The sequence below is a fragment of the Otolemur garnettii genome, unplaced genomic scaffold, assembly GCF_000181295.1.
Source record: "Otolemur garnettii isolate 467f Iridium unplaced genomic scaffold, OtoGar3 scaffold00313, whole genome shotgun sequence".
NCBI lineage: Eukaryota > Metazoa > Chordata > Mammalia > Primates > Galagidae > Otolemur > Otolemur garnettii.
In genome coordinates, this window is record NW_003852708.1 from 190,134 (window position 1) to 205,016 (window position 14,883).

At 44.7% G+C, this 14,883-nt stretch overlaps 1 protein-coding gene across 2 annotated transcripts in view; it reads left to right on the forward strand.

Annotated features, from left to right (window-relative positions):
- NLRP3 (NLR family pyrin domain containing 3) overlaps nt 1-14,883 on the forward strand; it is a 28,276-nt gene that overhangs the window by 3,130 nt on the left and 10,263 nt on the right. Inside the window, exons 3-7 of one of the 2 annotated variants that reach the window (XM_003803476.3) lie at nt 2,302-2,415; nt 2,915-4,676; nt 8,529-8,699; nt 11,578-11,748; nt 13,383-13,553. In XM_003803476.3, the coding sequence (XP_003803524.1) occupies nt 2,302-2,415; nt 2,915-4,676; nt 8,529-8,699; nt 11,578-11,748; nt 13,383-13,553 (2,389 nt within the window). The remainder of the gene's footprint in view (nt 1-2,301; nt 2,416-2,914; nt 4,677-8,528; nt 8,700-11,577; nt 11,749-13,382; nt 13,554-14,883) is intronic. The other variant, XM_023509025.1, reaches the window with a different exon arrangement.

A 14,883-nucleotide genomic window follows, 5' to 3' on the forward strand; every position in this document is an offset into this window, starting at 1 on the left:
CAGCACCCCAAGTAGCTGGGACTACAGGTGCCCACCACAACGCCTGGCTATTTTTTTTGGTTGCAGCCATCGTTGTTGTTTGGCGGGCCCAGGCTGGATTTGAACCTGCCACCTTAGGTGTATGTGGCTGGCGCCTTAGCCACTTGAGCCACAGGCACCGAGCCAGGAGTCAAAATTTTTAGGCATTTTATATTTTGTCAGTCTTAGCCAAGGACGGATGTAACGAGAGATAAAGAAAAGTGATAAGAGTGAAGGGGCAGGGACATACAGCGGAGGAAGGTCATAAACTAATTGTACTTAATAATGTAATTATGATTATGTCAGTGCTTACATGCTCATATCCGCATGAAGGTGTAATCATCTGTAAAAGTAGCTTGCAAAGCAGTGTTTATGGACTTTGCTGCATAATTAAGAACTCCAAGCAGTAATTAGTGGTATTGGCCTATTTTCAAATGAATGAAGTGAGCCTGAAAGAGCTTTTTACTCAGAGGCAAAGCCAGGATGACAAGCCAGATGTGTCTGACCAAAGCTGCGTTCTTAGCCACTGTATCCCATAGGCTTTCATATCTGGATTTTGAGGCAGAAAAATTAATAACAAGGGCTAAGGTTAGGCTTAGATAAGAATTAAGGTTTGGTTTGGTTTGGTTTGAGTTATGTTTGGATTGTATGTGTGTGTGTGATCACTAACAACATTTGCTTTCAGAATAAGTAGACAATTTCTAAGAGTCGTTTATGTCACTCTCAGGTCCCTGCTCACTTCACGTCTCCTGTCTCCTGGGTCTCCCCTGGTGACTTGTTCCATTCCATCATGCCTCCATTTCTCCTACAGAGCTCCTTGTGGGGTGTGTTACCGTGTGACTGTTTAGATCTGTGGTTCTCAGCTGTGGATGCATAGTGGAACCACCTGGGAGGTTTGAATATATAAGGATGCCTGGGCCTCATTTCAGATGGATTGACAAAGAGTCTCTGGGGTTGAAGTCCTGGATCTGGCATTTTTAAACCTTCCTAGGTGAATGTAAAGTCAGCCAGGACTCTAAGCCAACAAAATTAGACATGAAACACCTTGGTAATTCTTACTTTTAAAGACCCAGGAATGTAGGCCTGAAAGCACAAGATGTGGGTAAAATTGATCACAGGAGTTTAGAGTCAGGGAAGAGCCTTCTAAGGGACACTGGAGAGCTTGAAGATAGCCTCACAATCAGGGTTCTAGGGACTGTCAAAGACAGATGAGGGCAGAAGAAATATTGCCTACCTCACATGTTTGCTCATTGATTTCTGGGTCTGGGAAAGAGATTCTGAGGCTGGATACAGAGGGGACACAGTGCTTGGCAGGTAGGTGACAGCCATTATTTTGAAATTAGGTGTGCAGGAACCTTCCCAAGTCAACTTTTTTTTTTTTTTTTTTGAAACAGAGTCTCACTATGCTTGGTAGGGTGCTGTGGCGTCACAGCTCACAGCAACCTCCAACTCTTGGGCTTATGCAATTCTCTTGCCTCAGCCTCCCAAGTAGTTGGGCATCCCCCACAATGCCTGGCTATTTTTTTGTTGTAGTTGTCATTGTTGTTTAGCAGGCCCGGGAGGGTATGTGGCCGGTACCCTAACCATTGAGCTACAGTCAACTTTTTACTATACACCTGTCATCTGAAACTGTAAGGCCTATTTTTGACTGGAGAGATGTTTGGGGCATCTTGACCCCTGCCAAGTTTTTTTTTTTTCTTTTTTAGACAGAGTCTCCAGCTGTTGCCTTGGGTAGAGTGCTGGGCATCACAGCTCACGGGTGCCCACCACAATGCCTGGCCGTTTTTTGGTTGCAGTTTTCATTGTGCTCAGCAGACCCAGGCTGGGTTCAAACCTACCACCCTAGGTGTATGTGGCTGGCACCCTTGCCAACTGAGCTACAGTTGCCGCCAGACCCCTGCCAAGTTTTTTTTTTGTTTTTTTTTTTGAGACAGAGCCTCAAGCTGTTCCCCCTGGGTAGAGTGCTGTGGCATCACAGCTCACAGCAACCTCCAACTCCTGGGCTCAAGTGAGTTTCCTGCCTCCGCCTCCCAAGTAGCTGGGACCACAGGCGCCCGCTACAATGCCTGGCCAATTTTTTTTTGGTTGCAGCCATCATTGTTGTTTGGCAGGCCCGGGCTGGATTCGAACCCACCACCTTAGGTGTATATGGCTGGCGCCTTAGCCACTTGAGCCATAGGTACTGAGCCCCCCTGCCAAGTTTTATGCTGAGTGTCAGTTGTATCCTCTGTGTTAAGAGTTCTGGTTTCTGACACTGCATTTTTTTTTCCCATTTGTATTTAGGTAACACACAGGTTTCTAATCCCCATGTGATATGCCAGCAAGAGAGCATTGAAGAGGAGTGGATGGGTTTACTGGGGTGCCTTGCCAAGCTGTCTATCTGTAAAAAGAAGAAAGGTAAGTAATCATTAAGGTAAGCTTCCAGTTGGGTTTTAAGACCCAATTTAGGAGGTGCTAGGAAACCTAGTAGATGGGTAGTCTGCTTTTTGGGGTTGCAAAGGCCTGCCTCAGCAAACCCACTTTTAACTGGAGAAACAGATTCATGTTTGCCTGATTCTTTGCAGGCCCAGAACCCAGGGGGAGGTGATTGGTGTTTCAACTTTTAAAAGATGTGGGCTACAGATTACTTAAGATTTAAAAAAAAGAAAAAAGGATTTTCTGGCTTGTGGCTGCATAGACACCATTGGTCCTTATGCTCAACTGTGCATATGGAAAAGTTGACACCAGAGTTCCTCAGAGACGTCTCACTGCTTGGGGACCTCTCACACCCAAGCAGTGGGGAGGAACTACACCTCCTATTTCTCCATTTCAATCTCCAGTTACTCAAAATTGTAGGGTCCTATTTAGGTGGGTGTGAGTGGGCTTTTCCCAAAGTCTAACTTTCTGTCTGTTGCAGATTACTGTAAGAAGTACAGAAAATACGTGAGGAGCAGATTCCAATGCATTGAAGACAGGAACGCCCGCCTGGGTGAGAGCGTGAGCCTCAGCAGACGCTACACACGGCTGCAGCTGGTCAAGGAGCATCGCAGCCAGCAGGAGCGGGAGCAGGAGCTCGTGGCCATTGGCAGGACCAAGATCTGGGACAAGCCCATGAGTCCCATTAAGATGGAATTGCTATTTGAACCCGAGTGTGAATTCTCTGAGCCCATACACACTGTGGTATTTCAGGGAGCGGCAGGTATTGGGAAGACAATATTGGCCCGCAAGATTATGTTGGATTGGGCGTCGGGGAAACTTTACCAAGACAAGTTTGACTATTTGTTCTATATTCATTGTCGGGAGGTAAGCCTGGTGACAGAGAGGAGTCTGAGAGACCTGATGGTGAGCTGCTGCCCTGACCCAAACCCACCCATATGCAAGATTGTGAGCAGGCCTTCCAGGATCCTCTTCCTCATGGATGGCTTTGACGAGCTGCAGGGTGCCTTCGACGAGCACACAGGGGCGCTGTGCACCGACTGGCAGAAGGCTGAGCGCGGAGACATTCTCCTGAGCAGCCTTATCAGAAAAAAGCTGCTTCCCGAGGCTTCTCTGCTCATCACCACAAGGCCCGTGGCCCTGGAGAAGCTGCAGCACCTACTATACCATCCCCGTCACATAGAAGTCCTGGGTTTCTCAGAGGCCAAAAGGAAGGAATATTTCTTCAAGTATTTCTCAGATGAAACCCAGGCCAGGGAAGCCTTCAGACTGATTCAGGAGAATGAGGTCCTCTTCACCATGTGTTTTATTCCCCTGGTCTGCTGGATTGTGTGCACTGGACTGAAGCAGCAGATGGAGAGTGGCAAGAGTCTTGCCCAGACATCTAAGACCACCACGGCAGTCTATACCTTTTTCCTTTCCAGTTTGTTGCAATCCCGAGGAGGGAGCCATGAGCACTACCTTGCTGCCCACCTTCGGGGGCTCTGCTCTTTGGCTGCAGATGGAATCTGGAACCAAAAAATCCTCTTTGATGAATCTGACCTCAGGAAACATGGCCTGCAAAAGGTGGACGTGTCCTCTTTCCTAAGGATGAACCTGTTCCAAAAGGAAGTGGACTGTGAGAAGTTCTACAGCTTCATCCATATGACTTTCCAGGAGTTCTTTGCTGCCATGTACTACCTGCTGGAGGAGGAGGAAGTGGAGGAAGAGGAAAGGATGAGGAATGTGCTAGGGAGGAGTTCGAAGCTTCCCAACAGAGATGTCACGGTCCTTCTTGAGAACTATGGCAAATTTGAGAAGGGCTATTTGATTTTTGTTGTCCGTTTCCTTTTTGGCCTGGTAAACCAGGAGAGGACCTCTTATTTGGAGAAAAAATTAAGTTGCAAGATCTCTCAGCAAATCAGGCTGGAGTTGCTGAAATGGATCGAAGTGAAAGCCAAGGCCAAGAAGCTGCAGATTCAGCCCAGCCAGCTGGAATTGTTTTACTGTTTGTACGAGATGCAGGAGGAGGACTTTGTGCAAAGGGCCATGAACCACTTCCCCAAAATTGAGATCAATCTATCCACCAGAATGGACCATGTGGTTTCTTCTTTTTGTATTGCAAACTGCCATAGTGTAGAATCACTTTCCCTGGGGTTTCTGCATAATACACCCAAGGAGGAAGAAGAGGAAGAGGAGGAAGGTCGACACCTGGACATGGTCCAGCGTGTCCTCCCAGGTCCTCACGCTGCCTGTTTCCACCGGTAAGGAAATTCAGCTTCTAGCAGGTAAAAGAACACACTGTCTGCTTTCTGGCCACCTTTTTCTTTTTAAAAAATGTTTAGTTATGGTCATATAACAGGCATATGTTTATGGGACACACGTGAGGTTTGATGGTCATATGGTATGTAATGATCCAAACCAGGGTAATTGGAGTATCCATTACCTTAAGCATATACTTTTTTTTTTTTTTGGTGTTAAGAATGTTCCAATTTCACTCTTTTTTTAATTTATTTTTTGGTTTAGATCTATTTATTTGCTTTTAATTTTTTATTTTTAACTACTATGGGTACATAGCTGTTGTATTTCTGGGACATATATGATATTTCTTACAGGCATGTGTAGTTCTCAAATCAAGATAATTAGGGGTATCCATTACCTTAAGCATTTATTATTTCCTTATGTTAGGAACATTCTATCTTCACTCTTCTGGTTATTATAAAGAATACAATAACTTACTATTGATCATAGTCCCCCTGGTTTGCTAATCAAATACTATATCTTTTTCATTCTGTCTAACTGTATATTTGTACCCACTAAGCATCCCCACTTTAATCTCGCCTTCCTCCTACTCTTCCTAGTCTCTGATAACTATCATTCTTATCTCTATCTCCCTGAGTTCAACTCTTAAAATTTTTAGCTCCCGTGTATGAGGGAGAGCCTGTAATATTTGTCTTTCTGTACTTGGCTTTTTTACACTTAACATAATGATCTCCAGTTCCATCTCCACATTGCAGAAAATGATAGGATTTCATTCTTTGAAATGAAATAATATGAATAATATTCCATTTTGTAAATACACCACATTTTTCCTTTTTTGAGACAGATTCGTACTCTGTTGCCCTGGGTAGAGTGCTGGGGCATCATAGTCCACAGCAACCTCAAACTCTTGGTCTCAAGCAATTCTCTTGCCTCAACCTCCCGAAAAGCTGGGACTACAGGTACCTGCCACAAGGCCTGGCTGGGTTTTTTTCTATTTTTAGTAGAGATGGGGGTCTCTTGCTCAGGCTAGTCTCAAACTCCTGAACTCAAGCAGTCTACCTGCCTGGGCCTCCCAGAGTGCTAGGATTACAGACATGAGCCATGGTACCTGACTATGCAGCACATTTTCTGTATCCATTCATTCATAGATGAGTACTTAGGTTGATTCCATATCTTGGCTATTGTGAATAGTGCTGCAATAAACATGGGGGTGCAGATACCTCTTTGATATACTGATTTCCTTTCTTTTGAATATATACCCAATAGTGGAGTTGCTGGATCATATGGTTGTATTTTTAGTTTTTTGAGGAACCTCCATACTGTTCTCCATGGTGGTTGAACTAATTTGCACTCTCACCAACAGTTAAGAGGTTTCCCCTTTCTCACATCCTCACCAGCATGGTTTATTGCCATCTTTTACATAAAAGGCATTTTAACTGGAATGAGATGATACCTCATTGTGGTTTTGATTTGCATTTCTCTTCTTTTTGTTTTTTTTGAGACGGAGCCTCAAGCTGTCCCCCTGGGTAGAGTGCTGTGGCCTCACTCACAGCAATCTCCAACTCCTGGGCTCAAGCGAGTCTCCTGCCTCCGCCTCCCAAGTAGCTGGGACCACAGGCGCCCATCACAATGCCTGGCTATTTTTTTGGATGCAGCCATCGTTGTTTGGCGGGCCCGGGCTGGATTCGAACCCGCCACCTTAGGTGTATGTGGCTGGCGCCTTAGCCACTTGAGCCACAGGTGCCGAACCTGCATTTCTCTTCTGATCAGTGATGTTGAACATTTTTTTCTTCCACCTATTGGCTACCTTTTTCTCAGCTCTTGCTTCCTCTCTTCTCTTCTCAAGTGTTTTGTGAATATAGTTGCCACAGCTACATAATGCTAGCATTATCCACTTCTACGAGAACCCTACATTGGCAGAGATTGACTTGTGGTGTGTTCATAAATGGGATGAGAAAAAAACAGCAACAATAAAACAAGAAACAAGAGTTTGAGAAATGTCAGTTCATTACAAGTTATTAGATGGGGTATAGATTGCATACAAATGTTGGTCAATTTAAATTGGTATAATCTTCTTGGGGCACTAACACTTAGTAGTCAAAGCTTAAGGGGAAAAACAACCCCAGATGATCTGTGTCCTGGGAACATAGGGAACAGGAAGCCCTTTGGGCTGAAGGCTGGTGAGGGGAGCTTCCTAAGAAAGGTGAAGTTTGAGCCTGCCTTAAAGGATTGGCAGGACATGGGTGAGTAGAGGAGGAGGTAAAGGGTTGAACAAAATTATGAACGTAGTCTGAGTCTATACAGTGAAATAGCTACGTCATCAGGCCTCTGAAGTCCTTTTGTGGGTTATTACGCGACTCCTCCCATCTCAGGGGCCACTCACTGCAGGTATAGGAAGCTGGCCACTCTGTGGGTGTATGGGTTAAGCTCTGTAGAGACACTTCACATAGGGCAAAAGGAAGGAAAACAGGAGGCTTGACCTCTCCACTGGCAGCAGTGAGTTCAGCTCTGTGCCTTGATGTCATCACTACTGGGACTACCTATCTTGTTAACATCATCAATGCCAGGACTACCAGTCTCGTTGACATCGTTGATATTAGGACCACCTACCTCGTCATCCTTTGGCTGTGAAGACTGAACGCCCTCTAGGGCTGCAGTGGTGGCTAAGATCCAGGTCTTGCTCACAGGACTTGAGTTCTGGTTGGGGGAATGGTCAAGAAATAGTGTGGAAGGTAAAGGGGTTGTGGGCTATGATGTCCCTTGAAGGACACTCAAACCACACTGTGGAGAGCAGGGGCAGGTTAAGGAAACTGTTGCCTTCAGCTAGATCCTGAAAGACTGGGACTGAAAGACCTGAGTGTAGACAAGGAAGGTACAGACAGATGGAATAGTGGGTTTAGAGGGCAGGCTTAGGAAACCAGGGTACATTTCAGTAAGGCAGATAGCTCAGAATGGCTAGAAAAGAGCCAGGCGCAGTGGCTCATGCCTGTAATCCTAGCACTCTGGAAGCTGAGGCATGTCGATCACTGAGTCAGGAGTGATAGAAATGTGAATGCATGTTGGAGTCACCTGAAACTTTAACAAATATCCATGTCACCCACCTTGTTTCTAGATTTTATTTCCCTGGGTGGTGCCTGGCCTCCGGAATTTTGAGATCATCTTGGATGCTCTGTGCAGGCTGTGTGAGGACTGTTTTCTGGAATGTTCACAGAGTGTCCAGGGTCCTGGGCACAACAGTAGACTGATGAGGGAGGCAGGTGAAGGACAACAAGAAAGGAGCTGGAGGATGCTCATGGTCATCCAAAATCACAAGCTCACAATCTGTGCACCTTAAAATGTGCAGAAGTGGTCTTACCAAGGCTCACTCGGCCTTCTTTGTTTCTCTGGAAATGATTTTCAGTTTCGTGATCCATTTTTTTCTTTTTTCTTTTCTTTCTTTTTTTTTTTTTTTTTTTTTTGAGATAGTCTCTTGTTGCTCTGAGCAGAGTGCCGTAGCATCATAGCTCACAGTAAACTCAAACTCTTGGGCTCAAGAGATCCCCCTCCTCAACCTCCTGAGTAGCTGAGACTATAGGTGCTTACTACAATACTCAGTTATTTTCTTTTTTCTATTTTTAGTAGAGATGGGGTCACCCTCTTGCTCAGGCTGGCCTGGGACTCCTGAGCTCAAACAATCCACCTGCATTGGCCTCCCAGAGTGCTAGGATTACAGATGTGAGCCACTGTGCCCGGCCTTGTGATCCATTTCTTAACCCCTGGGAGTCCTATCTCTTAACTGGTGCCCCTGGCACCTACTTCCAGTTTGTTATTGTGAGAGGCTCATGTTCTTTTCTTTCCCTCCTTCCCGTTTCTAGCTTGGTGAACTGCTATCTCACTTCCAGCTTTTGCCGAGGCCTCTTCTCAGTTCTGAGCACCAACCAGAGCCTAACTGAACTGGATCTCAGTGACAACACTCTGGGAGACTCAGGGATGAAGGTGTTGTGTGAAGCACTCCAGCATCCTAGCTGCAACATTCAGAGACTGTGGTAAGTCCCCTGTGTGTGCATCAGTGTGTGTGACAGGCAGATTCTGAAGAAAGACCTCACACTGGGTCAGTGGCATATTACCTCCCCAGGGCTGACATAATGGAGTGTCACAAACTGAGCAGCTTAAACAACAAAGTTTGAAGGCTCAAAGTCCAAAGTCAAGGTGCTGGCAGGGTTTGTTCCATTTGAGACCTTTCCCCTGGCTTGGAAGTGCCCCTTGTCTTCACATTGTCCTCCCTATTGGTGTGTTTGTGTTCTAATCCAGTGATTTTCAACTGGTGTACCACAAAAATTTTTAAAGAACATTAATTAAATGATTTCTGAAAGAAGTTGAAAGCGCAGTAAGAATATTCTTTTTTTAACTCTTTTTTTTTTATTAACTTAATTTAAGTGTGGCATGGAAGCTTAACTATAGGTTCAAGTGTGCCAAGATATAAAACATTGAAAAACACTGCTCTAAGCTCTTCCTTTAAGGGACACCAGTCAGAATGGATTAGGCGCTCCATGGATGACCTCATTTTAACTTCAATACTTCTTTAAAGACCCAATTTTCAAGTACAGTCACATTTTGAGGTCCTGAGGCTTAGAGTTTTGACATAGAAATTTTGAGGAAGGCATAATTCACCCTGTGACAAGTGAGAAGGCAGAACGAATTAGAGCCCCATTGTTGGGGAGTTTTGGATGGGGAAGTATAAAAGGGGAACTGACAAGAAAGCAGTCCCTTGGGGTGCAACAAAAATCCACAACGTTCAGTATCTTCCATTTCTTCATGGCCATGTTCATAGATGAGAATTGAGAGAGTTTCGTCATGTACAACGTGGTTAAGTGAGCTAGAAACCATCAGGATACTCGGTATTGGTTGAAATGCCACAGGGAATCTCCCATGACTTTATTAAGGACATGCCTGCTCTCAGCCAGCACAGTAACTCAGAGTCACATGACCCACATTGCAGAGATGCCTGGGCCATTTCTCCAGCTCTGTTTCATCACGGGCTTTGTGGGTGCATGCAGGCATCTGAATTTTTGATGAGCTACATAGCAACTTTAAAGCCCACCACTCCAGGATGTTTTTATAGCTCCGTCTCTTGCTCATCCCTTCCCATCACTGCTTTTATCAGTTGTACCTACTAGGTAAGCCACTGCCCACTTTTCCTCATTCTCTGTCCACTGGTCTATGTGCAACAAGCACCTCCCCTTTCTAGACACTGCCGTGACCTCTGAGGCAGCAGCTCATTCAGGATAGAGCTCATGTTTGTCTGTCTTGCCGTCATCTTTTCAAAGCTAGACAGGCATCTTTCTTTTTTTTATTTTTTTTGTGAGACATTCTCACTACATCACCCTCAGTAGAGTGCTGTGGTGTCGAAGCTCACAGCAACCTCCACCTCTTGGGCTTAAATAATTCTCTTGCCTCAGCCTCCCAAGTATCTGGGACTACAGGCACCCACAACAATGCCTGGCTAGTTTTTGTTGTTGTTGCAGTTGTCATTGTTGTTGAGCAGGCCCAGGCTGGGTTTTAACATATCAGCCTCGGGATATATGGCTGGCACCATAACCACTGTGCCACGGGTGCCAAGCCTAGACAGGCATCTTAATTATGTTAGTAGTGCTCAAGAATAAGGCACAAATGAATGGTGGCTATCTGACCTGCCTGGCTTTGGCCCCCTACTAATCCATTCTCCACACAAAAGGCAGAGGATCATATAGAAAATCCTAATTTGATCATGTTATTCCATAGCTTAAATACTTTCTTTCTCTTGGTCTTTTGAGAAATTACAAATCCTCCTCCTCTTCCTAGAAGGCTCTGGCTGTTTTGGGCACTTAACCTCGCTTCTCAGGCTTTGTCCCATGACACTCTCCTCATCACTCCCTGTGGGTGTCCCCATATGATTCTAGAGAGTGAGACATAAGCAGGGAAGTTGGGATGATAATAGGAGGTTTCATGGGTAAGTAGAGATCTAGTTGTTCATTTGCTTGTAGTTGGCATGAAGATGGAGACCAAGAGGAAGGTGGTCCAACAGGCTCTTTAGGCCACATGAGCTATTGTCCTGGAAAGTAACTGGTGCTTTACAGGGACAAAATGCTGTTTTTGTTGGTGGTGGTGGTGATGGTAGTGATGTGTATACACACATATGTGGTTGTAAAACCAACCAGGAATCGGAGCTGCTTGCTCCTTCAGTATAGAGCAGGGGTGTCCAAATCTTCTTTTTTTCTTCTTTTCAGTGGAGGAATAAGCATTGTCTTGGGCCACACATTAAATACACAAACACTAATGAAAGCTGACTAGCCAAAAAATAAAAAGGTTCATGCATACTTTTCTTGATATCTGACACCACAGATAAGCAAAAATATCCTCTCCAAATCCACATGCAACCCCATGAGGGCTGCAGGTTGGACACCTCTGTGAGGGAAGGCTGGGATTAACTCACCAAACAGAACAGGAGGGACAATGTTGACAAAGATAAGAAGTAGATAAGACAACTGTAGGGAGAGAGGCTCCAACAGTTGAGGGCACTTCAACTGTTAGGAGCATACAGTGAAGAGGGAGAGCCCATAGGTGCACCACTCTTCATTCACAAACCAGGAGCTGCCAGGTACACATCTGAGCTGGAGCACAGTGTACCTGGCATTACTTACCACTGACTGGGCTCCACACTGTGGTCTCAGAGAGCCTGGAAGCCAACTTCCCAGCGTTGTCTTGCTGTATTCAGGAGTTCTTTGATCAGATGATATTTCCATGAGAACTCCATTATAATTCTTCCTTCACAACATGAGCACATACATGCCCCTCCCTGGTGCAGAGAAAAAGCATAGAGCGGAAGGCAGTGGCAGAGAAGCAGGCTGTGTTCTGACACTTTCTGCTTCTGTACTTGGCGTGAAGGTTGGGGCGGTGTGGCCTTTCCCATCAGTGCTGCTTCGACATCTCCTTGGTCTTGAGCAGCAACCAGAAGCTGGCAGAATTGGACCTGAGTGACAACGCCCTGGGAGACTTCGGAATCAGACTCCTGTGTGTGGGACTGAAGCATCTGTTCTGCAATCTGAAGAAGCTCTGGTGAGTGAGAACTCATTTCTCAGGTGAAGCTCTGCCAACAAGATATTTTGGGTGCCCTGGCTTCAAGCAGGCACAATGGGCTAGAATATTAGTGTGAGAATGGCCTTGGCCACTCAGGGGACATCCTGCGTTTATCTCTGGGTGTTTGTCAATAATTCAGTCAGTATTTATTACAGGGAAAGCTACCTAGTAAACCCTGACAAGGAGCACAAATAATAAAAATGATGGCTGCCTTCAAGGTACTTAGGCCTACCTGAGAAAATAAAATAATACAATGCATTGCTTTAGAAGAGTTTTGGAACATCATGACAAGCCTTTGGTCTCCCACACTGAATAGGAAAAATGGTGCTAAAGCAGTGCAGGCAGTTCATGTGGTATGTGGTCCTTTGCTGAATGCTTTGGGAGACTTGAATTTTGAAGAAGGAAAGAAGAAAGTACTTAAAAATGATAGGGCCCGGCTTGGCACCCGTAGCACAGTGGTTATGTCGCCAGCCACATACGGTGAATTTGGCGGGTTAGAACCTGACCCAGCCCAGGTCAGCCAAACAACAGTGACAACTGCAACAAAAAAATAGCCAGGCATTGTGGCAGGCTCCTGTAGTCCCAGCTACTTGGGAGGCTGAGGCAAGAGAATCGCTTAAGCCCAAGAGTTTGAGGTTGCTGTGAGCTGTGACGCAACAGCACTCTACTGAGGGTGACATAGTGAGACTCTGTCTCAAAAAAAAAAAATGGTAGGGCCAATTGACACCTATTAGGATTATTATAAAACAAAAATAAACCAACAAGATAATTGGAAAATAAGTACTGGCAAGGAGTGGAGAAACTGGAAGCCTCGTGCCTCACTCACTGGTGGGAGTGTAAAATGGTACAGTACTGAGGGCAATTCCTCAAAAAGCATAGAATTCATTAAACATAGAACTACCATGTGAGCCAGCAATCTCACCTCTGGGTGTATCTGCAAAAGAGTTGAAAGCAGGGATGTAAACACATATTTGTAGCCCATGTCACAGCAGCATTATTAATAACAGATAAAAGGTAGAAATGGCCCTAGATGTCCACTGATGGATGGATGGATTTAAAAAGGGCTATTAATATACTTAACATCCCTAAAATGAATTCTGATGCATGCTACAACAGGGATGAACCATGAGGATGTGCTAAGTGAGATGAGTCAGACAGTTCTGTATGATTCCGCTTATGTAAGGTACGTAGAATAGTCACATTAGTCATGGAAACACAAAGGAAGACAAATTAATAAGTACAGAGTTTCAGTTTTGCAAGATAAAAAGATGTCTGGAGATAGATGATGGGGATGGTTGTGCAACAATGTGAATGCACTTAAGTCTATTGAATTGTGTGCTGAGAAATTATTAAAATGATAAATCTTATTTCACATATATTTTGCCACAATAAAAATAAATGTAGGGAGTTGGAAGATGGAGTGTTGGAACAAACTTGGAAGGTATTTACTTGTTGCTCCACCAAACAGAAAAGGAAATGAAAACTTGAAACAGAGCTTGGCCTCACTCCCTTCCTGTAGCCTGGACTGGAGGTGGTGGCAGGTGCATATGCCTCCTTCTTAGTGGAGGGCAGTGGAAGGGCCTGATTCTGATATTCTGTCCTCTTTATGGAAGGCTGGTCAGCTGCTGTCTCACATCAGCATGTTGTCAGGATCTCGCGTCCGTCCTGAGCCCCAGTCGCTCCTTGACCAGACTCTATGTGGGGGAAAACACCTTGGGAGACTCAGGAGTTGGAATTTTATGTGAAAAAGCCAAACATCCACAATGTAACCTGCAGAAACTGGGGTAAGTCTTTGGAAGTGTCTCAGCAGAAAAGCAATTTCTCATCAGCCGGGAATTATTTGACAAACGTGGATGGGGGTTACTCTCAAAAAAGTCAATCAGATGGGGTCGAAGGTAAAGACGTAGCAGTATCAGAAGGGGTTTGAAGTACTGAATACTTGTAATACATGCCGTTGCTAATAAGGTGATTTATGCTAATTTATGATTATAAAATTGGAGGTGGAAGAAACCCTGGAGATTCTGTATTCCCACTGAGTAAAACACTTTCTGAGACATTTGCACGAATAGTCACCCATTTGATGTGTGAGCACCTCCAAGCCTGCAAGTTACTGCTGCACAGTAAGGCCCCTACACTAGGAGAGAGTTCTGATACCGATGCAGCACCTTCTCTGGTTTCTGTCAGTTAGTCCTTGTCCTTCTTCCCAGGCCTTTGAGAAGCAGCTCCATCCCAATTCCCCAGAAACAACACTCATACCCTAAGTCGTCTTCTTAGATTATGTAGATGTCTCTACATCCTCAACTGTGGCATGGCTCAGCACCTTCACCTGGTTAGTCATGCTCTCCCAGGTAAGGGCTGGCTTGTTACTGACCCTTTTTTGTTTTTTATTTTATCTCTCTATATACATGTGTTTATTTGATTTCCACTTTTTGCCTTCGCAAAACTAAAAAGGCTTACAATTTAATAACAATAACAATGTTTAAGATAAGGACTAGAAACAAAACTCTCATAAAGAACGATCTCATAAATACATTCGGAAAAGAAATCAGACGATTGCTGCAATGAAATATTGAACAACAACAATAATAATAACAATGCAAAAAAAGTAACATTCACATTGTCAGATAAAAGTATGACCCTTTTTAAAATGTGGTGCCCTGACGATGCCTGGTGGAACCTTTATCTCCTATACCAGGGCAGTATGCTTCCACTGGGGGAGCCTGTGATTTCCTTGTTTTTGACAGTCAGATAAGATTTTTGGTTCTTGTTGAAAATCTGTAGTAAATAATTATGCAGAATACCCACTAATAATCATGCACTTGCCAATATATAACTTTACATATAGCAAATTCTTTACGTGGGTTATATCCTTTGGCCTCATAAAGATAATACAAAGTAGGTATTAGTACCTTCAATTTAAAGAGGAGAAAAACAAGGTTTAGGGAGCCTCATACCTTTGCTCAAGGACACCCACATAGGAGGTGGAATTCAATGCAGGCACACCTCTGTGACTCCACCATCCACTGCCTTAATTCCTGGTGGGTTTCCTCATTTGGCTCTCAGTGTAAGTGGACGGGGGGAAGTGTTACATTTAGCTCTGCTAAATTTCATCTT